Here is a 26,813-nt window from a genome sequence, read left to right as displayed (position 1 = left end):
AAGCTCGGGGCAGACGGCGCGGCCTTGGTCGACGCCTGTTTCTTATCGCCCCAACCATCACGCCAGATATAGTACTTTTGGCTGCGCCCCAGGTCGACCTTGGTTCCCTTTCTTTGTAAGGATTTTGCGGGCTGATGGATGGGAGTTGCTTTGTACCACAAAACGTCTTTTTTTTTTTATTAGGGAGAAAGAATTGAAGACCGCTGGACCACAGAAGATGGGGCCGCGAAGGCCAGTGGACACGGCCGCCCACGGACTGCCGAGGGAAATGAAGCGAGTGATGAAGGGGGGATGAAAGGGGGGCCGCCAGAGAAGCATGAAGGACGATAAAGGATTGATGGGGCCTCTATTTGCATCTGATCAGTATGGGCGATGGAGGATGGTGGTCATCTACTTTGTTTAATTACGAAACTCTTTTCCTACCACGCTTTGACTTGTTGACTGTTGACTGTTGACTGACTGAGTTGATTGATTGATATTGCGCTTGCATTTCTAGTGTTGTTGATTTACTTTTTGGCCTCTTGTTTTTGGGTATTTGAAACAGCCACACCGCCTGTTGCGAAATTCCTACATGTCATGCCGACTTGCTTTTTCCATGTTGACTATGGTTCACGTTTCTTTTGTTCCCTTCCCCTAGTGTCTGTTCTCCTGGGACAAAAGTGATGACACGCAGAGAACCAAACCTGGAAGGTGGGTTTCCCACGAGCTCTTTGCAAGGTGTGCGACCGGAGAAATGGTCTGAGACCACAGAGAGACATGGGATTTGTCATATTGGATAGATTCGGATCGCTGGGCTGCTTCGATCATCAAGTTGACCGGTTGCCGTTTTGGTGATGGGATGTCTTGCAAGGTGGGTGTCATGTGACTTTTCCCGTCCATCAGTTGGGTAAACAAAACAATTCACGAATTGATCATGTCTAGATATTGAGAGTCATGACGAAAGTGAATTCATGTCTACATTGGTTTCCCGCCGTAAATACAATAGCAACCTCCCATGTACTTTGATATCTGGCCTCGATACCTAGTGTACATGCACATGTCCATCAACCCTCTTGTTGTGATTTGTGATTTGTGTTCTCATACAGTAGTATACATAGCATCCACCCCAGTCCTCGTGTTACAGTGTCATTAAAATCCCTGGGATTGATTCCTTGATAAAGTCCGCGTCCGGTTGATCCAGATACAACGATAACAAAACAGGTCCAGACAGATCCAAAAGATCTCCAGTGTGGTCCAAAGGGAGTCCGGGTCCATGTTAAACATCCAGAGAAATACAAACCTTGATTAGGCATCCATGGGCTCGCTTCCAATTGTTAATCTGGTGGGTGAAATAACGAATCCATATGCAAAGGCCGTTCTGGGAGGGTTGGTATGTAGGTGACCTCAATGGGTAGGTGGTAGAACGGATCCGATGGAGGGCGAGAAATCTGTTCAGGCCCGGAGAAAATAGGAAAATAATATTAGGAAATCGAAATGCAAAATCAGTCGCAACGGGTAGGGTAATGTAGCTCAGCCTTGTGAGCGAATGTTCTCGTACAGGATGATTCATCCAAGGTGTAAGGTGTGTGTACTCCAACGAGAACTTGTCAGTGCCTCAACAGGCGAGGAGCATCTCTGAACTCAGACGGACGGATGCCGGCTCCTCCTTTCTCTAACAGTCGAGTTGGGATACTCAGAAGCCAAAAGCTACTGTACCTGTGTGGTCCGGTTAGGAGGAGGTTGGTGCATGAAGAGAAGAACCATGAACTTACCAGTTCTTTACCTTGTCTTTTTTTTGTTCTCTTTTTTTTTTTTGTAGATTCTTGCCTTGACGGCTCGTTGCCACTGTCCATAATGCAGCCGAAAGGGCGTCACTTGACAGTGATGACTTGACAGTGATAGCAAGCTGTGACCGCTTTCGACAGAGGCAAGACACTGTGGAGCATCCATCCAGTGAGGATGAGGACTAGCGATACTCGCTGTCGTCCGAGTTGGGGTTTCCCATACTCTCATCAGACGCAGTAGCAGGTGTAGCACGGTTGTGCTCCTCATTCTGCTCTTCCACGATGTGTCCCTGAGTCTGCTCCTGGAAAAGACGCTCCTCATTCCTGCCCTCGGGGGTCTGAAGATACTCGTCGTATTCGGCAATGCGCATTCCGAGTTCCTCTGCAGCTGATTCGATTCTTGCAATAAGCCTGTCTCGGCGAGACAGTGTAGTGACATCTCTCATGGCCTGAGAAACCAAGTGCCCGGTTGGTGCAGCCAAGTTCTAGTTGCTGGGATCCAGTCGAGGGGGGAGGGTGTAGGCGGGAGGGGAAGGTTGGGGGGTAGAAGGTTGATGCGCAGGTTGAAGCGCGCTGTTGAAGGATGAGTTTGCCTGCAACAAAGATGGGGCTTGGGGCAAAGATGTAGACTGCTGAGCAGACGAGACCAGGGGCAAAGGCGACGGCTGAGGAAAAGATGAAGATTGCTGGGAAGGAGAAGCTTGTGGGAAAGACAATGTGGGTTGGGCAAGGGTAGAAGAAGCTTGCATCATGTTGGGGAGCATAGCCATGGCATTAGAGGCCGTGTTCCAAGCAGGGGTAGGAGCATAGGTTGCGTTGGCTTGGTTGCTCTCTGATAGAAGTTATCATGTTAGAATTGACTCAAAGACAAGGCCCGAAGCGATGGGCGAAGGTGGTTGCTTGACTTACCGTGAAAGGTGCATCGCGAGCCACTGGCGTTGAACCAGCAGTTGGTGCAGCTGCCGCACAACTGGCTTTCAAGGATGACACATTCATGCCAAGGACCGTGTCCCTTGGTGCAATTCTTGCAGGCTCTCCTGACGGGCACGCCAGTGACATAGCCGAGGAAAGCCTCGACGTTGCTGCGACGCTCCATGTTGAGCTTGGTCTCAGGTCGGCGCTGAATTGGATCCCGCATAGCGAGTTCGCCTGCCAGCTTCTTGCATAGCGCTGTGTCGATTCTAATATCATGGCCATAGATTTGGAAAGCGATCTCTCCGGCAGTGCGGCCCGCCACAGCAAGGGCAAAACCAGCCAAGTTCGGCTGAGGAGAGGCCCACGAAGGGGCAGCCGGAGCGGCTGTGGTAGTGAGTGAGGCCTGAGACCCGGCAAAGTGAAGCGAGGTCGTAGGAGGCATGGAGGAGCCACCAACGGGGCCGCCGTTGTTGAGATTAGCAAGAGAGAGATCATCGGGAAACTGGATATGATCCTCGGGGAACATGTCCATGCCCAGCCCATCGAGAGGAGAAGACGACATGAGAATGTCAGTAAAGCTACCAACCTGGGGATGCTGCACCATCAGGGCATCAGCCTCTTCAAGAGGTCGAAGCCGCTCACGATCCTCACGAAGCTCTCGCTGCTCTGGAGACTCAGACTGCTGGCGAGAAGCACTCGGACGAGCAGAGGATTGGCGGGTAGAGCGCCTGTGCGCAGGGACGCGTCGGCTAGTCCTGACTTTCGGCATCGTCTAAAAGATGATTCTGATATCAGAGATTCAAATAATAGATGAGGCTTACACAGATAGATCTTGGCGGGTGAGAAATGGAAGGGTGGGTGGTGTGATTTTAGATCGTGAGTGTGTGTTGACAGGGTCAGACGGTTGGTTGCAGGTGTTTAGCAGGTGGGAAATTGTGGGATCAACAACAAGGGCCCGGGGCGTGAGCGAGGGAACGGGGGCCCGTGCGTTTGTGCTAGGGCACAGTGCCTATACGCGTCAGATGCCTCTTCACACTATACGTGACGAGGTGCATGTGAGGTTGGCCTGAAGATGGTCTGAGGTGGATATGCTATGCAGATATGTGATAATGAAGCGGATTGTGCAGTCGGGATTGGCTGCATAAAGAGCCGAACAAGTCATGGAATCGAGGTTCAGTAAGTCCATCCAGCACAAGATCTCTGTACTCAATAAAGGAGGGAGTCAATTCAGCTCTTCTATCTAGGTATGTTCATCATAGAAAGACAATGGCTTTATCATCACTGCCCAGCCATCATCCAGACTCTAGAGCTATCCAGATTCTCAACTGGAAGCTTCATCTCTATCTCCCGGCTCCACCAGCTTGCTCCCAGATTCCATCCCCTCTTCCCTCAGTAATCTCCTTCCATTGCATCGCAAACTCTCTCAATCCTCCCTCGCCTGCCAAACTTGCATCTACAACTTCCTTTGGCAGCTTGTGTGCCGAGTACTGAGGACTGCTGAAGTTGTAGGCAGCCGGGTCGTCCTTTTCAATGATCCGAAACTCTGGAACCATCTCGGGGTGGTATTCGATTTCCTCGTCATCGTCCTCGCCTTCAGTCACTGTGTCATCTCCACTGACATCCGCACCCGCATCGTTGCTCGATGTTCCATACAGAGGCTTGGGGACATCCATTTCAAGAAGCTCCTGCCAACCGAAAAGAAGGCTGTCTGTTCGAGGAGCCCAGGGGTTGATGTCAATAAGTCTCACTCTTCCAAGACCGTCCTTCTCGAATGAATTCTCTGGTACGTAAACGTCAAAGACGAAGCTGGCGTCAGGAAACGTGAATCTCAGCTTCTCCTGGAAGAAGGTCTTGATCTTGCGCCACAGCTGGGGCCGGATTCCTTCCAGAAAGTCGTAGTGGTTGAGATCCCTCTGTGAGATTCCAATGAGGGATCGGTGCTTGACGAAGCAGCGGAACTCTAGGGCCACATGAGGCGTGAAGAACGGCCGTAGAACAAGGATAGGGGCGTATGGTCGAGATGGCGCAGCCGAAGTGCAGTCGTCAAAGGCGTGGTCGAGGTCGTGAGAGATGAAGGACGATGATTTGAGGAGGAGGTAAATATCGTTTGGCGAAGTACACTTGAGCGTGTTCTGGTGAGGCGATATCCATTTGGCATCCTTGGGTGACGACCAGTTCAATTTTGGTGCCACGGCGCCGCCAAGCTCGGCGATCTTCTCCTTGATGAGCTTGTGAGTCTCCGGGAATCTCTGGTTTGGGGGTAGTTTCTCGGGTTCATCCTCTTCCTCGTCTGAGGATTCAGCATCCTGTGCAGGTGGCCTCGTAGATGTGCTTGCTGAAGTGTGCCACTCCTCGTCGGCCTCAGTTGGTGTCTCCTCATCATCCGCTAGAAAGATACCATCTTCGTGAAGGTACTCGATGAATGATGGGGGCAGCGGGATAATTTTCGACTTGAGACATGAGCTCCTCAGCTTGGGAAACCAGGAGTCGTAGGAGCAGTTTTGGATATGATCCTTGGTAACTGGAGGAAAGACAAGCTCAGGCGCATCGCCTTCGTTGCCAGTAGAGGCAGAATCGGACAAGTGAGGCATCGCTGGTGGTCCAAGGAACCGATGAGAAACTTGAATTTGAAATCTTGAAAATCTTGATTTGAAGAGAATGAGATTCGACTAAAAGATCAAAAAGATTCCGTTTATGTCTTCGAGGTTGCTTGACTCACTTACAAATCTTGTAGAAATATTCCTTGCCCCTCCATCATGAGGGGCAATTTCTGGGGCGTATCTTATCAATTCTGCCGCCTTCTCTCGATTCGATGTCTCACCGCCTTCCATTCCGGACAAGGAACCTACATCACCGAGGCCCACCTTTGCGAACAGACAAACATACATCCTTCATACTCGAGTTTATGATTGCGACTTTCTCGAATCCCAAGCCATATTTATTTTCCATCAAACATGTCTGATAACGTCGGTCTCTCCACTCCCCGAGGCAGTGGTACTTCTGGCTACGTCCAGCGAAACCTCGCCCACATCAAGCCCCGCGACTACGGCGCGCCGTATCCCAAGGACCTCGATAGCTTGCGGCACAAGCAGCGACAGCCAGACAAGGGAATATTGGAGCACGATCGCAAGCGCGAGGTTGAAGTTAAGGTCTTTGATCTCAGAGATCAGCTAGAAGAGGAAGAGTACGCCCACCGCCAGTACCAGCTACAAGAATCTATCCCACTAACCTTGTCTTGTTCAGAGTCGACGAAGAGGAAATTGATAGACGATGCGATGAGCTCCGACAAAAGCTCCTTGCCGAGATGAACTCCGGTAGAAGGGGCGCTGGACCCAAGAAGGCGTTCAAGCAACACCAAGTTCACGAGATGGCCGACGCCAAGATCAAGGAGAGCGAGCGACTACGAAAAGCCTTGAAGATCAGTGCCGACTACGAAGAGGGAAGTCACTGGAAGCGACAGGAAGAGAGACTGCGCACTGCTCTGGAGAAGGACGATGGTGAGGAACAGGAGAAGGAGAGGGAGAGGGAGCCGAGAGACTGAGTCAACCACCACTCGACGCTTCACCGCTATGTCTCTACGAAATCCCGTGGCAGAGAGATGTGCGTGGCGGGCGAAACAAGCGGCGGTGTGGTCGATCCTTTGGCATCGGTTCCGTACCGGGCCTCCCCCTGGAGGATCAGAGTATTCTCGATGGAGACATCGGGGGCAGGCATTATGAGGCGGGATTCACCTAGGGCATCGGTTGCATTTTCTATCATGTATTCTTTTCGGCTCTGCTGGCGCATCGGCGTTTAGGTTCATGCTCAGGGACGAATTCCCTCTCACTGGTATGGTTGGTATAGGGTATTCTTGGCTCATTGGACAAATACACATTTCTGCTTGGACACGGTTCCTGCTTTCCTTCTTTTTTTTCCTCGTGGATATGTCCTCGTGGGATACGTCTTGTAGGATATCTGTCTGCTTGGTTATAGTCATGTTGATTGTGTTTGTTTTGGTAGTAAGTTATGTTGCAATGTGGTTTAAGCGGACATTGCTTGAGGCACAGTTTCATCATGCCCCTCAAGAAAGAGTTTCAGGTCTAGCATTGTATCAGCCCCTTAATTAACGAACCGAGCCGAGTCAAGACTAAATAATAATAAAATTATCATACAAGCCATAAATGTTTGTCAAATATGTCAACTCGAACCTCTAGTCAGAAACGCCGTGTGGTGTAACACATGTAAGTGCAATGTGGCTTGTCCCGAGCTCCAGCCACAAGGACCCGCAACACCACGAGCATCCTTGAACCTCACACGTCACTTAGACACCTTCAGTTTCATGAGACCGTCTGCCACCGACACATCATGGCAAGATTCACGCAAGCGCCGGGCGCCGCCCTCAACAGAAGCTCGATTGATACAGCCTCGGCTGAGCTGGGGATTCTTCTCCTGAGAATACAGAATACGATATTGCATACGGACAGCGAGCGCGAACGAAGATTGCGGGCGAGCGAGTATGAGAGGGCCAGGGTGGCATCTGTAAGCGCATACTGGAACAAACGCCATACGGTTTCTAATTATTGGCATCACAGAATCTTGAATACGCGCGAAACTCGTTGACAAAGCTGGAACACGATGCGCTCGGCATCAAAGCACCAGGGCGCCGTGTCGAGGTGCAGACAGACTTGAATGGGAAGAGGGAGGTATTGGAATTGTTGCTGGACAGACTAGAGGACCTTCGTCAGGTATGAAGCGGTCGCCTTGGTAAATGTGCAATGCTTACGATGTATCAGGTTGCGATTAACGATGATGACGATGACGCAAGCACTGATGGGGAGGACATCCTCTCCGAGATAATACCCACGCCGAGCGACAGTATAGTCGATTCGATACCTACAGACCTACAGACAGAAGGCTCAGAACAAAACGAAGATGCAGAACCGGAACCTCCAGAGATAACGCCAGAAGCTATCACTGAGACGAGACCATCAGCTCCAGCTTCAACTGCACCACCCGACTCACCCCCCGAGGTCCCGACTCCTTCAGGACAGCAAGATCCAGAACCCACACAAACAACACAGACTCTGCGGCCAAGAGGCGCAGCGGCATCAGATATAACTTCAGCGCATTCGACTGCGCGCGCCGCCCTCTTCGCCAACCGCAGCAAGCCTGCTACCGCCCAAACCTCAACAGCCACAGCAGAAGCGCTGCTGGACCGCCAACGCGCTGAGCAAGATGCCCTGTCAGAATCGATCCTCAAAATGGCCGGGGCTCTCAAGTCAAGCTCACAGCGCTTCTCGAGCACGCTCGAGGCGGATAAGGAGGTGGTGGGCCGCGCGGGCGAGGGCATGGACAAGACGGAGCGGGGCATGGAGGCAGCAAGGTCCAAGATGAACACGCTCAAGAGGGGGTCAGGTGGATTCCAGATAATGGGAATGGGCATATTTGGAAAGTTTTACTTTTACTTCCTTTATGCTTGCGTGGGGGTGCTCATGTTTTTGTGCTTTGCGCTGGTGTTCTTTGGGCCAAAGCTCAGGTTTTAAAGATGGTTCAGGGGCAGTCTGGTAATCCGGCAAAGACTTGTTGAATGGAGTCCATATGATGTTAGGATAGCGATCAACTGTATCAAAAAGCAAAAAGAGATATTGGGATACTCCCCTGAAGCTATCTTCTGTCCTCTCAACCTCCCGTTGTGTCCCGTCACTGACCCCATTCCCCTATATCACGTTGCCTATCCCATGTGATTCCCCAGAGACACCCTAGAACTCCGTGTAAATTCTGAAATCACGAGAAAGAATTCACCCATGTGCGACGTTTCGTCAAGTGTCGCTGAAAACCCTCACCCAGCAACCAACAAAGGCATGACCTCCATCCTTTAACCACCCACATAGCTCGCTCTTCATGACCTTTACCCACATTCAGCATCGTCCGTTGGAAATGCCATATACTTCGAGTCCTCCGCATCTTCAGAGTCATGATGCTCAGGAGACTGCTCACAGCCACTCTTCTGGCTTTGAGAAGATGGGGCTGTGGATTCTGTAGCGGTGGTGCTGTCAAAGATGACCGAGACTGGGGTTGACAGGGCATCTTCAACTTCCACATCTTTAGTAGGAGACTGGGCTTGTATAGTGTCCTCATTAGGGTCCATGTCGGCATCCTGCTCAGCTCCATCATCTTCGTCGCTGGCAGCGTCTTCCTCTGCCGCCTCTTCGCTAGTGAGAAAAGACGCATTTCCTTCGCCCTCTTCATACTCCAAAACGACTTCTGGGTCATCGGCTTCTTCAGGAGTCTCGACTTGAGCCTCCCCAACAGGAGGCCATGGAAGACCTCGCAACTCAGCGTTGATCTGCTGACAATACTCGGAATCGAAGCGGAGACGTCTCCCCAGAGGTTTACCACCAGTCTGAATTAGTTAGCCAACTAGCAATACATATTGGCTCGTTTCAAGATGTGGTACTTACTGGGGGCTCATACTGAAAGTACGAGCTGGGCATCGTCATGGCAAGTGTCACTCGATCTTCCCAGGGGATACCAGTCTTGACCCGAAAGAACTCCATAAAAAGATCCATCTGCAGGCGCCACTTGTCTGGGCATACACTTGGCCGATGGTAGGTAGGCTGAGAGTTCCCTTTGCGCTTGGTGAACTTGGCAGTGAACCAGTACAGGTGAGGCTTTGCATTGGACTCCCAGAGCTATTTCAGGGGTTAGTATATAAAGACTGTAAGCTGAGGACATTACCCACGCAGAGTGTATACTTCTGTCCAAATTCACCGGCAGCTTCGTCGTCTCGTGTAATATCAAGCTGGTAGACAAAGTTGCTTCGATCTCTGTAGATGTGGTAAAAGTCTACTATGTATTAGCTTGGGATGACAGAGTACCAAACTGGAATCATACTTGTGTTGACAAACTTTTCACCATTTCTCTTCCCCTTTTCAATACGTGCTCTCTCACGTCTCTTTGCGTTCTGTTTTGCAAGGATGTTCCTCATGGAAAACTCCTTCTCAGGGAGACGCTTGTTCTTGACCGCCGAGAACTCGAACCAGTCGCAGTGAACAATGTGAAAGCGCTTCCCACGCTTCAACGCATCTTTGACTATATACCGGTGAGCAGAGCCATAGCCAGACGTGCAAGTCAACAGGGCAAAATGTTAAGATACATACCCCTGGGAACCCTCTTGTCAAACTGTTCTCTGGTGCAGAGCAGGTGAGTGACATCTTCGTCAAAGTGATCAACAAAGTCACCCTTGCGGATCGAGGCCCATCGCTTCAAGTTTTCAACCGTCAACTGTCCTGGGAGAGGACCTGCCGCGGCGAGGACACGGCTCTTGAAGATTTGAGGAGGCATCGTTTGGGTGATTGTCCGTTTAGAGGGATAGAGTTGACATGCGATGAGGAACTGGGAGAAGAAGTGATTCAAGAATGAAGATATGTAGCAATGAAGAAAGGAAAGGGAGAGGATGAATAGGTAAGAGAAGAGTAGATGAAAGAAGGAAAGGGAGAGGATGAATAGGTAAGAGAAGAGTAGATGAAAGAAGGAAAAGAAGAAAAGAAGGAAGCCTCTGGGGCTGTCAAGGAGTGTTTGGGAGGGTAAACTTGGAGGTGGTTCAGAGGTGTGGAGATAGGTTGGTGTTGCAACCCATGAGTAAAGGAGCAGCAGCGCAACTCATGTAAAAACAATGTACCACGACAAGGAAAGGAGTGTCCAAACCGTAAACATGAGAGGGGAACAGCCCACCCTTCGACCGGGTTTTGGAGCCTTGGGCACAGAAGCTTGATGATTCTCCTTTCTTCTTATTTGAAGCACCCGTAGACGTGCTTTGCTTTTATTTGACCATCTATCGAATTTCTTTTGCCGCCTTGATAAAGGCCACGATCTTATCCAAACTCTGCTTTCCACCCTCTTCCACGCCACTGCTCACATCGACACCAATCACTCGCTCAGCTAGAGGTCCCAAAGCCTTGACAGCCTCTGCCACGTTGTCAGGGTTCAAGCCACCAGCCAGGAAGACCCGGAGCTCGGGGTCCTCCTCAAGGACTGCCTTGACATTCGAGACATCGAGAAGCTTGCCCGAGCCAGAGCCTGAGTCAAGCAGGGGGATGGTGTGATATCCACGACGGCCGACACCAACTTGGCCGGGCTTGAAGCATCGGATGACAGGCACAGGGATGAGGCTTGCCCACTCCAGGGGCTCCTCACCGTGGAGTTGCACCAAGTCGAGGTTATACTGCTTCTGCTTCTCCAAGACCTCGCTCAGGGGCTGGTTCTGGAAAATACCAACGAGCTGAGTCCGAGGGCTCCTGAGTCTAGCAGAGGCGGAAGCAAAGAAGTCTCGGGCCTTGTTGTCAACTTCTGCCACCTGAGTTTCGTACTTTTGCGTGCTAGAGTACGAGTGCACGGCTTCTGAGATCGCAAGAGCAGTCCCGTGGGAAATGCATCTCTTGGCACCTGGGACAAGGCAGATGCCTACAAAGTTGGCACCGGATTCGGCGGCCTTGAGTGCGGCCTCGGCACTTCGAGTACCGCAAATTTTGACATAGAGGGAAGAGGGGACGTCTGTGGTAGCCGGCGGCTCAGATCCTGAGCATAGTTGGCTGATGAAGACACTGGCATCAGGGGCCCTCATGATAGCCTCACCAACCAAGACGGCGTTGACACCATCCTTCTTGTTCATCAAGACATCATTATGGGTGTTGATGCCGCTCAGGGCACAGATGATGGTGGTTTCGGGAACCATGCTTCGCAACCGGCCAGTGGTGTTGAGGTCAACCTCGAAGCTTTCCAAGTTGCGGTTGTTGACACCAATGACCTTGGCACCAAGCTTGACTGCTGTTGTCATCTCCTCTGCATTTTGAACCTCAACAAGAGGCTCCATGCCGAGGGAGAGCGAGTACTTGTACAAGCGCTCCAACAACTCGGTCTCGAGCATCTTCACGATAAGAAGGACAGTATCGGCACCGGCCAATCGCGCCTCAAGGATTTGATACTCATCAAAGATGAACTCCTTTCGCAGAATCGCGGGTCGGTTAGGCATGCCATCCAAGACCTGTCGAACAGCTCTCAGATCTTCGATGCTGCCCTTGAACCACTCGGGCTCAGTGAGCACCGAAATGACACTCGCTCCGGCCAAGGCATACTTGCGAGCCTGCGCGGGTGCACAAATGTCAAGGGCAAAGATACCCTTGGACGGAGACCCACGCTTGATCTCAGCCATGAGGGCAACGTCGAAAGGAGACTGTCGTAGCCGGCTAACAAAGGGGATCTGTGGAGGGGCGGCGTTGAGATCGTAGGCAACTTGAAGATCCTGCATTCTCTGAGAAGGAATCTGCTTTTGGGCATCAACAGCAGCCTTTCGGTTTGCATAGATTCGCTGCAGGATGTTGTTCTTCTTGGGCTTGGGGGCCTCCGAGTCCTTCTCCTTGGCGGCAGCTGACTTCTGGAACTCGGCGTTCTCCTCCCAGGTGCCTCCTTGCATGCGAAGGAAGTTGGTGATCATGGCCCGTCCGCCTTCAGTCAAGATGCTCTCAGGATGGAACTGAACACCCTCAATGGTGTACTTCTTGTGGCGGACACCTTGAATGACACCAGGGGAGCCATCAGGCTTGGCAACCCAGGAAGTGACTTCGAGCTCATCGGGCAAGGTAACGTGGGTACCTGCAAGAGAATGGTAGCGAGTGACTGGTACACCTTGGTTGAGGCCAGCAAAGACACCCTTGGCATCATGAGTCAAAGGCGAAGTCTTGCCGTGAAGCCACTCCCCAGCTGAGCTGACTTCTCCACCATAGACGTTGAAGATGCATTGCCTGGGAAGAATTAGGGAAATAATCTCTGAAAACAAAATGATAACCTACAAGCCCATGCAGACACCAAAGATGGGGAGCTTGCCCGCAAAGTGGCGGATGACATCGCGGCTCACTCCAGAATCGGACTCGGGATGACCAGGTCCAGGGCTGATGATGATCTGTGTAGGCTTCTTGGCAACCAATTCCTCTACCGTAACCTTGTCATTTCGATAGACAGTAACAGTGGCACCGGCGAGAACGAGGTATTGGTAAATGTTCCAAGTGAAAGAATCGTAGTTGTCAATGAGGATGAGGTTTGAAGCTGTTGGGATGGGAGGCGAAGGGTCCGCTTGGTGCGGTGAGTGATCAATGATATCTGCAGAGCCCATTTTGAACACACGAGAAAGAAGAGTTCTTTGAGAGCCGTATCCTCGATTTGAAGCCTTTGGCGAGGTTGAGCGGCGATGCTTGGTGAAGGTGACTCAGTGCAGCTGCAACGGGTGAGTGAGTACTTATGAATCAAAGAAGTTGTGAAGGTGCCTTCCATTGTGAAATCCGACCGTCCAAAAACTGTGGATTGGCACTGTGCCACAGTGCTGAGGAACAATTGTAAGGACAGTGCGCATTTCTGCCATCTAGACCGATTGAGCTCCGATAGCCAGGCGCCACTAGAAAATCGGCTGAACTCCGGCGTCTCAGCTCTGGAGCTCTCCCAAAAAGTTGACCTTGTCTCGCCCAGCCCCAGGTGCAAGCTTCATCGCGATCAGGCGCGTCAACAACCACCAAACTTCGCATCTCACCCCATTTTCTAGGTGATGCAGCATCGCATGCCACTGTCGCCTTTTTGACGCTCTCTGCAATGGCGTCGGTGGCTGATCGCATCTATTTTCCCTCCCTGGAGCAATGTCTGACCGGGGAGCGGGTGCTTCTGTAAGTTCCATCTTTCTTTCTTTGCAGCCGTCTATTTGCTGCCTATGAGAATGTCAATAAACATGCCGCTGACCTCCCACCCAGCTCTTGGAAGCTCATCGCCACTGCGCTTTCTGATAGCTCTGGCCAGCGAACAGCCAGTTCGGCCGTTATTCAGTTTTTGAGCGACGATTATGTCCACCGCCTCCTGGACGATCCAGCCAGCACCTTCGCACCGCCGAACGATGCCACCAGCAAAGATTTCGACACCAAGACTGCACCGATCCATGTGCCTGCGAGCCCGGACGGCCGATTCGACATCGATTCGATCAAGAAGGATGCAACATGGCTCAGCAAGAACGCCAAGATCAACTTGGTCGCGGCCCTGCGCATAGTTGTTGTCGAGTACCAGTCCCGTCCTGCTAGCCACCTCATGGGACCGCTTTCATCTCAGGATGCTACAAATCTACAAGAGGCTGCTGGACTTTATAATGGTCAAGGATCGGCATTTTTGTTGGATTTAGGCTCAGCGTCTGCCCTGGACGCAGATGAGATCTGGACCGAGTTTGAGAAGCCCGAGACGAGGCAGCGACGGCTGTTTAACATCTATCTCTCCGAGCGCCGGTATTTCATGATGTCTGCGGACTACGCCAACTCGATCAAGTTGTACGAACGGTTGCCGACATTTGCCAATGTTAACCTTGACTTGGCCAAAACCTTTCGACTCAAGTTGCCTGCGCGGGACGATGCGGAACCACTGCTGCCGACCTATCTTCAAGTCTTGACGGATGCAATGAAGCTCATTGAGTCTGGACTGAGTTCTGTGACGGACGAGAAATGGGTGACCGAAGACGTGGAATTGGACTGGCTGAGGACGCTTCTCACTGAGGCTGTCCACGCTCTGTCTGTGGTCTTTCAAATCGTCGACAGCTTTGGCGGCGACTTTGCGCCATCCAGCGCGGTTAACCAATGGTTTACTTTGATGGAAGTCTATCGGTTTTTTGACGCCGTCCAACCGGTTTGTGTGAGCCAACCCTCCTTGAGAAACAGTTCTAATTTTGGTACAGATACACGAGAGCATCGCCCCCTTGGTGTTGCCCCTCAAGACACTATCAGTTGCTGTGTCCCTAATCTTGCTCAAGCCCGCCAGATCTTTGACTTACCTTTCCGAGAGAGAGGAGGATGCTACTCAAGCCGATACCACCTATGACACGTATCTGCTCTCCTCCGATGTTCTCGAGCAAGTTCACAAGAGTGTCATGAATGCAGCTGAAGCCGATTGCGAGAGCGCCTCACCTGTTATTTTCGCTTGGACCCTCCTTTTGCACCGCATGAATGTCTCCTACCAGAGTAGGACAGAGAAGCGAGACAATCTCCTCCAACAAAATGCCCGAGAAACCTTTGAGGCTGGTGGTGTCATTCGCCCAATTGCAAGGCGCAATTCGGCGGGCAGCATCTTCTCAATCGAGTCGTCCAAGTTTGACAGCTTTCTTGAGAATTCAACCTCCTCCAAGGACCTGGTTGTGGTTGAGCAGCTTGCATCGACTGTCACAGCTCGAGGCCGTGTCTTTGATGTCATCTCAACCATGACTTCAGGCTTGGGCCCTTCAGACGAAGGCAGCATGACACCTTTGCTCAGCTCTCGCATTCGGAATGTCTTTTTGGAGCTTCTGAAAGTATCATACCCCGTCATTGGCTACCAGTCTGAGCCTGTGAGCTCGTTGCTCTCCGTGCTTGGCGCCGGCCGCAGTTATTGGGATCTTTCAAACCACGAGAACCTCTCGGAAAAGCAGGATATACTTGCATCGATGCTCAACGACGACCTTGCGCTCGAGTTCTTCTTCCAGCAAGCACTCGACAGATACCCCTACGAATTCCTCCCCTTCATTGCCCTCTGCCGAACATTGGCCAGCGCCACTAGTCTTCAAGACAGTGAGCGATCTCAGCTGATTCTCAACCTTCTCCGTGTCACCCCGACTCTCACATTCGTACTCCCCGAATCCTTCCAGGAATATGAGCTGGTGCAAGAAGACGAGAATACCAATGCTTTCTGCCTGCTCCAGGACATTCCCCTCATCTCTCTATCGCCATCTTGGCGCGGAAGGCGGATCGAGGATGACGCATACCGGATACCCGCAGGAACCTACGGACGATTTGTTACTGATACTGGCCGAGTTGTCTCGATGGAGTACCCTCACTCGACTATTTCACTCTTGGGCCGACGGCTTGAGATTAGCCTCATGAAAGAGGGCTATCAATCTGAACTTGGCATGCTCCAGCCGGATGAAACCGCCGAGGTCATTGCTCTGTTCGCAACCCTGATCCGTATGGATTATTTGAATGCTACGAGGGAGGGTTCCACTGAAGCCCTGGTGTCTTCTGAGAACGACATCCTGCTCGAAGCAAAGAAGCACATTGATGCAGGAAGTGGCAGAGACCTCCTGACGGTCGTTTGCGAAACGATGGACTACTACATGCAGGTTGACTTGGCGGAGAGCGAGGATGTAGTTGTGGCCATCCTCAACTCCTGTATCCAATTCCTGGACGCCATTCTGCCTGTCTATCCCAGTCGAGTATGGTCTTACCTTTCCCGGTGCGAGTTGCTGAGCTCCGAATCTAGGGCTGGCAAGCTCACCAAGATCATCGGAAGCCTGGATCTCGTTCAGGAGAGGTTTGACTTCCTGTCATCCTGCCTTCGACTGTTCTCTAATATGATCGATACCGCATTGACATCTGCTATTCAACGCCGAGCTGGTATCCAGACTATGGGCAGGAAGAAGACGGACCTCAACCCCTGGCTTGGCACTGCTGACAAGGTGCTATCCAAGGTTAGCTATTCGATCGCCCAGGCAGGAGTTGACATCTTTGAGAACACATCTACTTGGAGATTCGCCTCTGACGCTTGCCGCTCCTCAATTCTCCGAGATGTTGTGCCTGTGCTACACAAGGTGATCTTGCACAGCTATAGCCTCGGCGATTCTTCGAGCTCTGAGAACTTAACTTCTTGCCTCCGACCTGCTGCTACCTATGTTCTGGATTCCTTCATCTCCCCTTCCACAGGGTCGCTGAGGTTCCAGCCTCTGCTCTCTTCTCTTGTTGCAGCCTTCACGTCGACTGATAGCACGCTTTACCCCAGACGTACGGACATGATCCAGTCTCAACTCAGCTCCGTTTTGGAATTCTCGGCAACACTCTTGCGGGTTGCCAACTATCTCGAACAGTCATCGAGCATGATCGAGTCTTACCTCTTTAAGAGTTCTACCCTGCTTGCGCGCCTATGCGCAGCGTCTGATCATTTCCGACGACCGACTATGTGGCTGCTGGAGTCCCTGGTGGTGAACGCAGGCAAGGCGTCAAACGAGCCCCCGTCGCTTCTCGGATATCTTGGTCCCCAAATCTCCAAGTCATTCTTGCAGCTTCTTGCGACTTTGGGCAAGCCATTTGAGTTGACCAAAGACGTTAAAGCCACTTGGAAGTTCTTTTCGGCTATCTTGAGAAACCGACAACAGTGGATGTCTAACTGTCTTCTCACGGGTCAGACGCCGAGAGAGGCAATGAAAAAGGACAACAAGAAGACGGAGATCTCCTCCGACTCTGTGTTTGCGACAGCACTTGCACGGCTTGGAAAATTGAAGGAGCTCGACGTGAACGAATCCATTGTCGTCCTCGACTTTGTAGCTTCGGCTCAGAACTTCTGGCCCTGGACTGTCTTCACACTCCAAAAGGACACGGCTTATCTGGATGGCCTACGAGCATATGTTCGCGACCTGAAGCCATCCAGTGTCACCGTCAAGACGGACGCCGTCCTTGCTAGCTTCGAGGCAAGATTGGCCGCCTACATTGCCGAGACTTTTGCCATGCAGCTTTACCATTCGCGCCACCTGGGTAATTCTGGCGCCCTAGCAAAGAGTCTGGTTAGTGATCTCGACTATTACCTACGCGACGGAGTTGAAGTTGCCGGCTACAACAAGTCTCTCCACAACAACTTTGCCAAGAACTTCTCCAACAAATACTCTGGCTGCCCAGTGGCCGACTTTAAGCGAACCTCGCTGGAGCCGCGAGAGCTGGGCAAGAGTTACTATTACGACCTGGAGCGTGCCGATGAGATGCTCAGGTTTGATCCTGGTTGGAAGGGCCGCAAGGACGATGGCTTCAAGGCGGAGATGGAGCGTGCAAACACAAACCTGTCACTAGTCGATGCTCAACTTGTAAGTATATGTGGTGCCCAATTCGTGATACAACTAACTCGACTGCTAGGCCCTTTTCCATGCCTGGGAATTCCTTCTTGTGGAGCTTAGCACATGCCTTCCTGACAATGACATGGTTGCGAAACAGATGCTGCAGGTTGCACAGCAGTGTCTGAATGCGAACCAAGGGGTCCCTGGACCCGAAAGCATCTTCCTCAAGCTTGTCGAGTCTCGTGCCAACCTTGCGTTGGTTCTGATCCAGCGTCTTGTCAAATCTTCCATACCAGTCAAGGACATTAACCAGCTTCTATCGACTCTAGTTGGCACAGTCAATGGAGTTGAAGAACCTTTTGGGCCGGACTCGATTTCATACTACCGGACCTTGCTGAAGGCGCTCTTTGTCACACTCCGTGCTTATCATACCACGGGAACCAAGGGGGGAGACACTCACGATGCGTTTGAGGGAACTACGGTGGCTGTAATGCAAACTGTCCTGAACATCCTCGACCGTGTCGTTGGAAGGGGCTTCCGCGCATTGGTCAGCCTGATCCACGACAACGAGGCGACGGTGGCACCCGAAGACCTTGCTCTGTTGACGGCTATCCTGCAAGCTTGCCTGAGTCTGCCGAACATGGACCAATCACAAACCCAGGTTCTCAACATCATGTCGGAGCACCGGGCTCTCCACGCCGCCACATCTTTGTATTCGTGGGCGGATAGATTGGCAGACCAAGGCGACCCCATCTATGGCGAGCTCAGCATGATCTTCCTCCTCGAGCTTTCAGCGCTACCATTGATTGCCGAGCAGATGGCGTGTGACGGAATTCTGAGCAACATCCTATCAGCCAACTTGACTAAGTTCATGCTGAAATCCAACCTCTCCCCTTACTCGGATTCTCCTGTGGTACAACGCTGCTTCGGCATCTGGTCCAAGGGACTTTTACCCTTGATGCTGAACTTGCTGACGGCTTTGGGCGCTACAGTCGCCCCCGAAATCGTATATGTGCTCAACCAGTTCCCTCATCTGCTGGAGTCAAGCGTGGACCGCTTTGAGGCGCCTGGCGCGAGCCGTACACAATCAAGAGCATCACCGCATTACCTGACGTTGGTGGCTATCTCGGAAGTGCACTCGTTGGCACTTCTTACCAAGGTGCTTGCTGCTCTCCGGGTCAACAATATCCGCGACATTCCCGATGTTGAGTGGGATTCAGCTACTCTGTTGGAAAACGTGGACTTTTGGCTCAGCACAAAGAAACTCTTGAAGGAGAGACTCATGCCATTGGGCCAGCGAGAGATTGATTGGCGTGGCATGAAGTCAATCACGGGCACATACGACAGTCTCTTGGAAGAGAAGGCAGTGGCTCAACTGGATGCTATCCGAGACGTGCTCAGCGATGAAGCAGAGGGTTGAATAAGGGGATGACTTGGACTTGAGGACAAGAGGCTAGAGGAGGACAAGAACGATTGTTCATGGTGATGTAAAGTACTAGTATCATAGGTCAAGGGCGTTGGAAATGGGCCAAATGCGTTGTGGAAAGACATGCGAGAAATATTGTTTTCGTATCTACCTTACTCGATGAAAGACGAGAAAAGCGTTGCCATGGAGGATTGGCTGAGTTTTTAATGATGTCATATTTTTTTTCAACCCAGATTGACCTCAGTGATCTTGATATCAACTGAATGGATGGCGGCATTATTCGTTAGCTGAGTAGAAACGGGGTTATTGATTCCCAACCCGAGCAAGGAGGAAGATCTCCTTTCTATAACCCAGGATAATATACAAGTACAGCTCGGTGTTGGTGCGACAAGAGCATGCCATGCGTTGGCTCACCACTCTAGATGGCAGCGTCCTCCCTTTGGCATCATGGAAAAATCGCCTGCTCCAGATATCTGACGCCATATAGCCAGCCACAGCCAGAATTTTCCTGCATCTTTTCCCCCAGTCGATCCATAGTCATACACACGTCAATTCTTTAAAAGTCTCCCCTCATCCATGCTCGACCATCGTCTTTTTGCCGTTTACTTGTTCATCTGGGCCGTGAGCTGGGCGTTGTGCTCCTGGAAGCGGTCGCTAATGCGCTGCTGGGAGGCCATCCACTTTTGGACGCAGCGGTTGATACAGCCGCTCTCCCTGGACGAGATGGCCTTGGAGGTGAAGTCGTCGACGCAGGACATGAAGCAGTGCTCAACGAGACCACCGAAAGCCTAGGTTGGCGGATATGTCAGCTTCTTCTGGATCTAAGATGTTGTAGATATATAAAACATACGCCCATAAACTCCTTGACCTGGCGCTTCTGCATGCGCTGCTCAAGAGTGCGCTGCTCGGCGGCGGTTAACCTGTCGTGAGGGAAGCCCTGATCAGCATTGTTTTTCGACAGCCGAGACTGTGACTTTGAGGAATTGAGACGAACATATCCATTGTGGCGGTCGGAGGGGGGGATGCGTGGCTATGGTGGGTTCTGGGATGTTGTCGTCGTTGTCGTCGTCGATGGAGATGGAAATTTTGAAGTCCGCCGCCATCCACGGGCTAGAGATAAGCTCGGGACTCGGGCAGTTTGGAGCCTTATCGGCGGGATCGCATTATCGTTTTACCCCAGATTCAGCCAACCACACCGTCATACGTCACGTACCTGGGTAGACAGACAGGCACAGCTTCGTTCAAGACAATTGTGCTACGAATTTCTCGGGGATAATTTCTTGTGAATATTAGACCAAGTCAGGTACTGCATCACTCTTGGGCTACATCATGCATGCGATGAACTTTCTAGATGCAATGCTGTACTCTGATGTGCATGTCTTGAAGTAAAGCTTCCTCCGTTACTGGCCGGAGCCTCGTAAAACGCTGTGTAACGGGGAAAAGGACCACATCCATGGCAATACTGAAGAGTTGATTTCATGAAAGGAATGAAACGAAATGGTCCCTAGTTATGAAATCAGAGATTGATGATTATTTCCTACTGTGGAATGCGTTGTTTCATCCTTTCCTGATTATTCTTGCTCACACCGAAGATCTGGGCTCTTGTTTCTTCTGGTGCGCCACACATTGAATACCCATACTTGAGTCATCAGAACCAGCGGCCCGGGACAGCATTGATAAGCATGACGGATTACTATTCTGGTGTTCTCGACTTGCAAAAAGGCACAAAAAGATGAAACACTGATCGGCAGGGTTCCCGGTCTGATGATGGCAGTTGCGGCTCGGTAGTGGACGAGAACTCGTGTTTGATGGGCGAGCTAGCGGGCAACGTCGTCGAAGCTGGCATTGGTAGATGGGATGGATGGCATGTTTGGAGGAGGGGGAGGGGGGGACGACTGACGTGTGATACTGCATCCCGCAAACAGTCCGTGAGGAGTCCAATGTCCAATTTTGGAAACTTGGAGGGGGAGGTCCCTTGGATGTGGGATCCATGATGAATGATCGTCTGTTAGTCTGTACTCTGGAGAACCTGATAACCACGAGGAAGCATGGGTTATGTGAACGGGTGTAAGCTTACGGTTTATACCCATTTTCACATCTCTTATCCCCATATTCCATAACTTTCAACTCTCGTTGCACAAAAGCAAAGCAAGCCTCGAGGGGAAACCTTGGTCTGGCTGGGGGACCCTGGATCCTGGTCCACCCAGGATGAGGTGCTGATCGAGTCGAAATGAAATGGCGTCGATATGGGCTGCGACCAAGACGAGGCCCTGCAGATGGGCTAAAATTAACAAAGCCCTCCAGGGCTTCTTCTTTCTGTTTTCCCTCACCGTAACATAAACCAGGTTTTTTTCGGCCACGCAGCAGATGGATGTGTTCGTATAGCTACAGAGCTGGGTTGCAGTAGTGGTTTCAGCTCGAGCAACCAGGGGGCAATGTCCTGATGAGGAGATGCTTTGTCAATCTCTTGCCAAATCTTGAAATCTCGCAAGCGATTCCCGTATCGTATCCAACAGACGCAGCTCTCATCTCTCATCTCAGTGTACGATGTGCTTGTAGGTACCTCGCCCGCTGTGGGGGTCCCATCAATCATGACTCTGCCCTACGGCGGGAGTTCCAAGGTTGGATCCTGGCAATCTCCATGGTCCACGACCACTCGCATTCTGGTCCTGGGCGCTACTGTAGGTAGGAGCGGGATCCACTAATTGGGACCTTTGGGTTGTTGCATTGGATTTGGGTAGGGTGAACGTTTGCGGCCTCCCAGGATGTGCATTGGATCCATTGTCAATATCAACATTGGTATCATAGGATACTCCCGCAGATACACGGAGGCCATCGCCAACTTCTACCTGTCCGGCCCAGCACGGCAGCCCTTCCACGTAATGTGCATCCTCTACTCGTAATGTGACAAGAGTCTCGGGTTCATCAATTCCGCCCAGGCACGCGTGAGGCTGGATTCCTTGGCCGTGGGGTTCGAAAGCTCGCGGCGCCCAGTAACTGTAAATGCACCTCAGCAGCGGAAACCCCGCCGCCCACTTCCCTTGACTGCCTGCCATGCACACAGTCAGAAAGCCTCATCTGGGCAGCAGCCCAGGGCACATCCAGCTAAACTAAACCTCCACTGGAAGGAGAGGTCAGCTTTGCCGGGGAGGGGATGGAGGCTTCAAATGCCTGAGCTGCTGCATCCACTTTTGATTCTCACCTTTTTTTTTCTTTTTTCTTCTTCCCCCTCTTCTTGTTCAGCTGCTGCTGTTTGTCCCTTCGTTCCATCACATCGCTCATTCGCTTTCTCGACAAGTGGTACCCTCTGCTTCAGCGTAAACCGGCCCTGTCAACAGGTACCTCGTGTCTGACCCCCGCCCACACTTACATTTGCTTGCTGCTTGCTTGCTGGCCTGACATCCATCATCGCCCGACACCTGAGGCCCTGCTCGCTGACGGGCGGTACCTACATCATTCATTGCCCTCCATCCCGTTGGGTCCAATCCATCTCTTCCCTCGTTGCCCAGCTCAGCTCAACCCAGCCTCTTTGGCCTTGCAACCAACCTTTTCTACCTACGGAAACAAACTTGGCTGTGCAGAAGAGTTACTCTCGCTGTCAATAATTCCCGTCTCCATCCCTTGACTGCCCCCTCGGGTTCCTCCACTGCTTATTAGAGTCGCTCGCTCTGCTAAAGCCTTATCCCACCCCCCGGACTCTCTACCACCTAAAGGTCCAGGTACCTACGGACAGCTCAGGTACTCCTACGGCTGGACTACTGCTGCTGGAGCTCCCTGCCCCGAGTCCCCCGCCTCACAATTCTTTAATCTTACTCCCTCTCTCGCTCTCCATGCCGCGAGCTGCTCCTCTATCGCGCGACAACCATCGACTTGAACGATAATCAGCGCTCTCGTCAGCTTCAGCTACTTTAGCCTCTATACACGCCCGTGTCGCCCTCTCCACCGCCCATCGTCCCGCTCTGCGCGCGTTTGTCCCGGCTCCTCTCTTTCCGCAGCCCGTGCCTCACCCACCCCAAGCCAAAGGTGGTAGCCCAGCCCAGCCTTGACGCCCTAACGCCTTGCCTACCGCTCTGACGCCCTTGACGCTGCCAATCATCGACCGATCCCTCAACTGGCGCCCACAGAGTCGTCCTCGACTCCCTCGTTTGAGCTCCAGCTCTGCTCTGCTCTGGGCTTCTGGCTTCCAGCTTCCTGACTTGCAGTCTCGCATCATTCCGTGCAATCGACATCGACCTCGACGTCCTCCCTGACGGCCCGACTCGACTCGGCCCCCCTCCAACGCCGTCGACGGGTCACCGCCAAGCGCTTATCCTCGTCGCCGTGCCCTCGACTGAGATCGAGGGGCCATCGTGACTCAGGCAACTGGGCCGGCCCAGCTGTAGCGTCATCGCTCTTCTCCTCCTCTTCGCCGTCCTTCTCGTCCTCCTTCGTACGCGCAGCCGTTCGTCATGACGTCCGCCGCACCCAACCCGAACCAGGCCAACCAGCCGCAGCTTCAGATCAATAATGCCACATCGCCTCCGAACAGACGCGATCTCAAGTCATGGTGGAAGGGTTTCAAGCTGCCCTCAAAGCACCAGGATCCCCAGGGTATGCTTCCTCCTATCCCATTACCTTTTGCGCAACCTCGTCTAGCTCCCGGTCGTGTCATCCCAATTCGATCCACCGTCTTGGTTTCACTCCCCGCGATGTTGCGCCAAGTCTAGCTATACCAAACATCTTTGGTGATGCTCTTCATGATTGATCTAGTCGCTTGCATCAAGCGATGTGATCTTCTGAATCCAGGAACCGCCGAACGCGCACACGCTCCTCGCCTCATTCGCTTGGTGTCTAACTTGAGCATTCAGAAACCCGATCACAAGGCATCTTTGGTGTGCCTCTACGGCAAAGCATAACATATGCCAACGTCGCTATCTCCCTCATCGACGAAAATGGGAAGAGTTACATTTACGGCTATGTTCCCATAGTCGTCGCAAAGTGTGGCGTCTTTCTCAAAGAGAAGGGTAGGTGGATATGGTGGGCTTACCTTAAAGGATCTTGCTGACACTATCGCCAGCCACTGGTATTGAGGGTATCTTTCGTCTGAGCGGCTCGGAAAAGAGAATAAAGGAGCTCAAAACAATCTTCGATTCCCCCGATAGATACGGCAAGGGTCTCGTCTGGGATGGTTACACAGTTCACGATGCCGCAAACGTCCTACGGCGATATCTCAACGACCTCCCCGAACCTGTTGTTCCGCTCGATCTCTACGAAAAGTTCCGCGACCCCCTCCGAGGCGCAACGAAACAGGCTGTTGGCGACCTGGAAGGTCCTCAGTTCGTCGACAACTTCAACGAAAAGGCTGCTATCGAGAGGTACCAGCGGCTCATCACCGAGCTGCCACCCTTGAACAGACAGTTACTCCTCTACATCCTTGATCTTCTTGCTGTTTTTGCTGCCAAGGCAGATGAGAATCGCATGAACTCGCAGAATCTCGCTGCCATCTTTCAGCCTGGTATGCTGTCTCACCCAAATCATGCCATGGCTCCCGAGGAGTATCGACTGAACCAGTGTGTCATCATTTTCTTGATTGAGAATCAGGATCACTTTCTCATTGGCATGCAGGGTACTGCTGCTGATGAGAAGACCAAGAAAGAGGTGGAATCTGGCACTCCTAGCGCACCCCTCACCCCCAACCAGAACCGAAGCTCCAGCTTGGACCGATCTGCATCTAACGCAAGTGCCGGTGCAGCCAGCGTGCGACGAGATGGAAAACTCCGAAGGAATCGATCCGTATCGTCAAGGAACTCAAGGAACGACGGAACTTCGACTCCCAACAGCCCTGCCCTGACAGCGACCCCAACGACAGGTGGTCTGGCCAGAAGTAACACGGTTCCATCCAAGAAGTCGCCAGCATTGGCTGGCGGGCGTTTCCAGAGACAAGATGGCTCTAGTCCTCGCTCTCCAGCTCACTTGGAACCCTTGACGCAGTTGAATGCCGCTGAGAGTGTTGATCAATCTCCCCAGTCAACGCGTTCAACCGATATTAGTGGTAGTGGACATCTCACACCTACCCGAGCTCCGGTGACAGGCCGCAGCCAAGAGAGGCTACTCGAGGTGCCCCAAGAGGCTCCTACACCCACTAAAGAGCGAAATCTGCCTAGCATCTTCCGAGGATTGCCGTCAGATAGCAGTGGCAGGCAGCCTAACAAGCTGAAGAAGAAGCGGATACCTGGCAGCCTGAACCCAAGCGCGCATAGCTCCAATGCTTCGTTGTCGTATACCCACCAAACCGCAACCTCCCCTAACTTCGAGCTACCCAATCCCATGGAACATCCGCAACAACACGAACAGGAGCAACATGTGTTGTCACAACAACCGCAATCGCAGCCACCAGCGCCGATTCAAGAAGAGAGGCATCGTGAACACCTCGAGCAGCAACAAGATCGACTCCATGGGCAACAACATCCTCAAGAGACTCAGCTCACTCCTCCAGCCTCTCTGGTGCAGCAGAAGAGCGATGTCTCCTCAGAACACACTCCAAGGGCATCTCAGGCATCTTCGAATCAAAGTCTTCATCCCGACAACACGTTGAAATCGAAGAAGTCGCCACCGACATCCCTGCACTCGTCTTTCAATGAGGGGTCGGATATAGACCAGGTTCTCGATGAGCAGTCCATCACCACCATTGAACAGGCCGAGAAAGAAAAGAAGAAGCGATGGCGATTGTCGAGAAGTAAGAATGCTGACAATGGCGCCTCGACACCCTCTGGGCTGACCTCGCCACGCATGGTTCTCGGACTGAATGAGAACGCTGACGTGAGCAACCTGTCGATCTCAAGCTCAAGCCATCGACCCCGGAAAAGCGAGAGTTCCGACCGACCCGTCATGCTTGGTGATGCACACAGCAGTTTTGATTCAGGTCGGGACAACGATTCTAAGGGTCCCATAGGATGGATCAGGAACAAGTATCGCGAGGCAAAGGAGAGCGCCGATGCGAGGAGGAATAAGTCTCCTCCCGCTGATCGTAGCAACTTGAGCGCGACAAGCTTCGCACCCCGTGGGAAGAGTTTGGACATCAAGCGAGACGGGCCCAAGGAGGGCGAGAAGCAGGCTTCTAGCCCCCCGGTACAGCATGCTTCCCTTGCAGCCGCAACTGGAGCTCCAGCCGTTGCTTCAACTATTGCCGCAGCTGTTGGCCCGACGTTTGCTCCGGCTCCCGGTGCAGCCCCTGTTGCTCAACCAGCCACCATCACTTTGGTGAACCAAGTTCCTCAGCAGCAGCCCCGGCCGTCGCAAATTCAGGCCCAACCTAAGCCTCCAGCCCCGCAGCAATACCAGGCTCAGCATCAGCCCAAGCCGCAGCCCGAGTCTCAGGTTCAACAACAGCCCCAGCCTCACCAGCAGCAGCCCGTCCCACCGCCTGCACCTCAGCAGACAGTAACCCAGACCTCTGCTCCAGCTCCGGCACCAGCTCCCGCCCCTGCTCCAGCCCCAATTTCGGCACCAGCTGCAGCTCCGGCTCCTCAGTCACCACAGCAGAAGGAACCTCAAGATGTGCCCCAGCCCCAGCCCCAGCCCCAGCCTGAACAGCAACAGGAAAAGAAGCCGGAAGAGAAGCCAGTTCAAGTGTCTGAGCAACCGCCTGCGCCACCCCCAGCTCAGTCGGAGCAACCGCAGTCACCGCAGTCACCGGAGGCACAGCCTCCACAACCACAGTCGGAGCCAACGAAACAGGAGCAATAGTAGGGAGGCGACATTTCAATCTAGGCTGGAAAAGGAGTCGAGGCGAGGCGGGGAGCTATGGGAGTGATACCACTTTATGAATTTGTCACGGGGGAGGAAGGAGTAGGAACTGGACGGGACGATGATGACGGAGGACGAC

General features: G+C 52.4%; 9 protein-coding genes across 9 annotated transcripts; 4 read left to right on the top strand and 5 right to left on the bottom strand.

Annotated features, from left to right (window-relative positions):
- Positions 1-1,945: 1,945 nt before the first annotated feature.
- On the bottom strand, positions 1,946-3,447 carry LRP88_06815 (DUF3716 domain-containing protein; the record flags this gene model as incomplete). The annotated part of the gene is made up of 3 exons (XM_083243352.1): positions 1,946-2,151; positions 2,201-2,449; positions 2,673-3,447. The coding sequence occupies 3 exons, from the start codon at positions 3,445-3,447 to the stop codon at positions 1,946-1,948; spliced, it is 1,230 nt and encodes a 409-aa protein (XP_083100576.1).
- Positions 3,448-4,018: 571 nt separating this feature from the next.
- Positions 4,019-5,269, bottom strand: LRP88_06814 (cell proliferation protein CDC123; the record flags this gene model as incomplete). Its single annotated transcript, XM_083243351.1, has 1 exon — positions 4,019-5,269. The coding sequence occupies one exon, from the start codon at positions 5,267-5,269 to the stop codon at positions 4,019-4,021; it is 1,251 nt and encodes a 416-aa protein (XP_083100575.1).
- A 363-nt stretch (positions 5,270-5,632) lies between these two features.
- LRP88_06813 (U2-type spliceosomal complex subunit CWC21) lies at positions 5,633-6,219 on the top strand (the record flags this gene model as incomplete). Its single annotated transcript, XM_083243350.1, has 2 exons — positions 5,633-5,862; positions 5,922-6,219. 2 exons carry the CDS (start codon positions 5,633-5,635, stop codon positions 6,217-6,219), a joined length of 528 nt encoding a protein of 175 aa, XP_083100574.1.
- Positions 6,220-7,022: 803 nt separating this feature from the next.
- Positions 7,023-8,200, top strand: LRP88_06812 (uncharacterized protein; the record flags this gene model as incomplete). The annotated part of the gene is made up of 4 exons (XM_083243349.1): positions 7,023-7,196; positions 7,250-7,330; positions 7,389-7,397; positions 7,451-8,200. The coding sequence occupies 4 exons, from the start codon at positions 7,023-7,025 to the stop codon at positions 8,198-8,200; spliced, it is 1,014 nt and encodes a 337-aa protein (XP_083100573.1).
- A 365-nt stretch (positions 8,201-8,565) lies between these two features.
- LRP88_06811 (BRCT domain-containing protein) lies at positions 8,566-10,001 on the bottom strand (the record flags this gene model as incomplete). The annotated part of the gene is made up of 5 exons (XM_083243348.1): positions 8,566-9,060; positions 9,119-9,349; positions 9,400-9,503; positions 9,552-9,749; positions 9,818-10,001. The coding sequence occupies 5 exons, from the start codon at positions 9,999-10,001 to the stop codon at positions 8,566-8,568; spliced, it is 1,212 nt and encodes a 403-aa protein (XP_083100572.1).
- Positions 10,002-10,491: 490 nt separating this feature from the next.
- LRP88_06810 (indole-3-glycerol phosphate synthase-domain-containing protein) lies at positions 10,492-12,825 on the bottom strand (the record flags this gene model as incomplete). The annotated part of the gene is made up of 2 exons (XM_083243347.1): positions 10,492-12,457; positions 12,506-12,825. The coding sequence occupies 2 exons, from the start codon at positions 12,823-12,825 to the stop codon at positions 10,492-10,494; spliced, it is 2,286 nt and encodes a 761-aa protein (XP_083100571.1).
- Positions 12,826-13,295: 470 nt separating this feature from the next.
- LRP88_06809 (nucleoporin subcomplex protein binding to Pom34-domain-containing protein) lies at positions 13,296-18,943 on the top strand (the record flags this gene model as incomplete). The annotated part of the gene is made up of 4 exons (XM_083243346.1): positions 13,296-13,366; positions 13,451-14,363; positions 14,413-17,553; positions 17,603-18,943. 4 exons carry the CDS (start codon positions 13,296-13,298, stop codon positions 18,941-18,943), a joined length of 5,466 nt encoding a protein of 1,821 aa, XP_083100570.1.
- Positions 18,944-19,551: 608 nt separating this feature from the next.
- On the bottom strand, positions 19,552-19,951 carry LRP88_06808 (protein transporter TIM9; the record flags this gene model as incomplete). Its single annotated transcript, XM_083243345.1, has 3 exons — positions 19,552-19,737; positions 19,800-19,869; positions 19,944-19,951. The coding sequence occupies 3 exons, from the start codon at positions 19,949-19,951 to the stop codon at positions 19,552-19,554; spliced, it is 264 nt and encodes an 87-aa protein (XP_083100569.1).
- Positions 19,952-23,397: 3,446 nt separating this feature from the next.
- LRP88_06807 (Rho GTPase-activating protein) lies at positions 23,398-26,674 on the top strand (the record flags this gene model as incomplete). Its single annotated transcript, XM_083243344.1, has 3 exons — positions 23,398-23,539; positions 23,797-23,952; positions 24,006-26,674. 3 exons carry the CDS (start codon positions 23,398-23,400, stop codon positions 26,672-26,674), a joined length of 2,967 nt encoding a protein of 988 aa, XP_083100568.1.
- Positions 26,675-26,813: the final 139 nt, after the last annotated feature.

Source organism: Fusarium phalaenopsidis, assembly GCF_050370095.1.
Source record: "Fusarium phalaenopsidis strain FUZ10S chromosome Unknown contig_32298, whole genome shotgun sequence".
Classification (NCBI taxonomy): domain Eukaryota; kingdom Fungi; phylum Ascomycota; class Sordariomycetes; order Hypocreales; family Nectriaceae; genus Fusarium; species Fusarium phalaenopsidis.
Note: the sequence above shows the minus strand (reverse complement) of the source record. Positions and strands in the feature narration are given on the sequence as shown.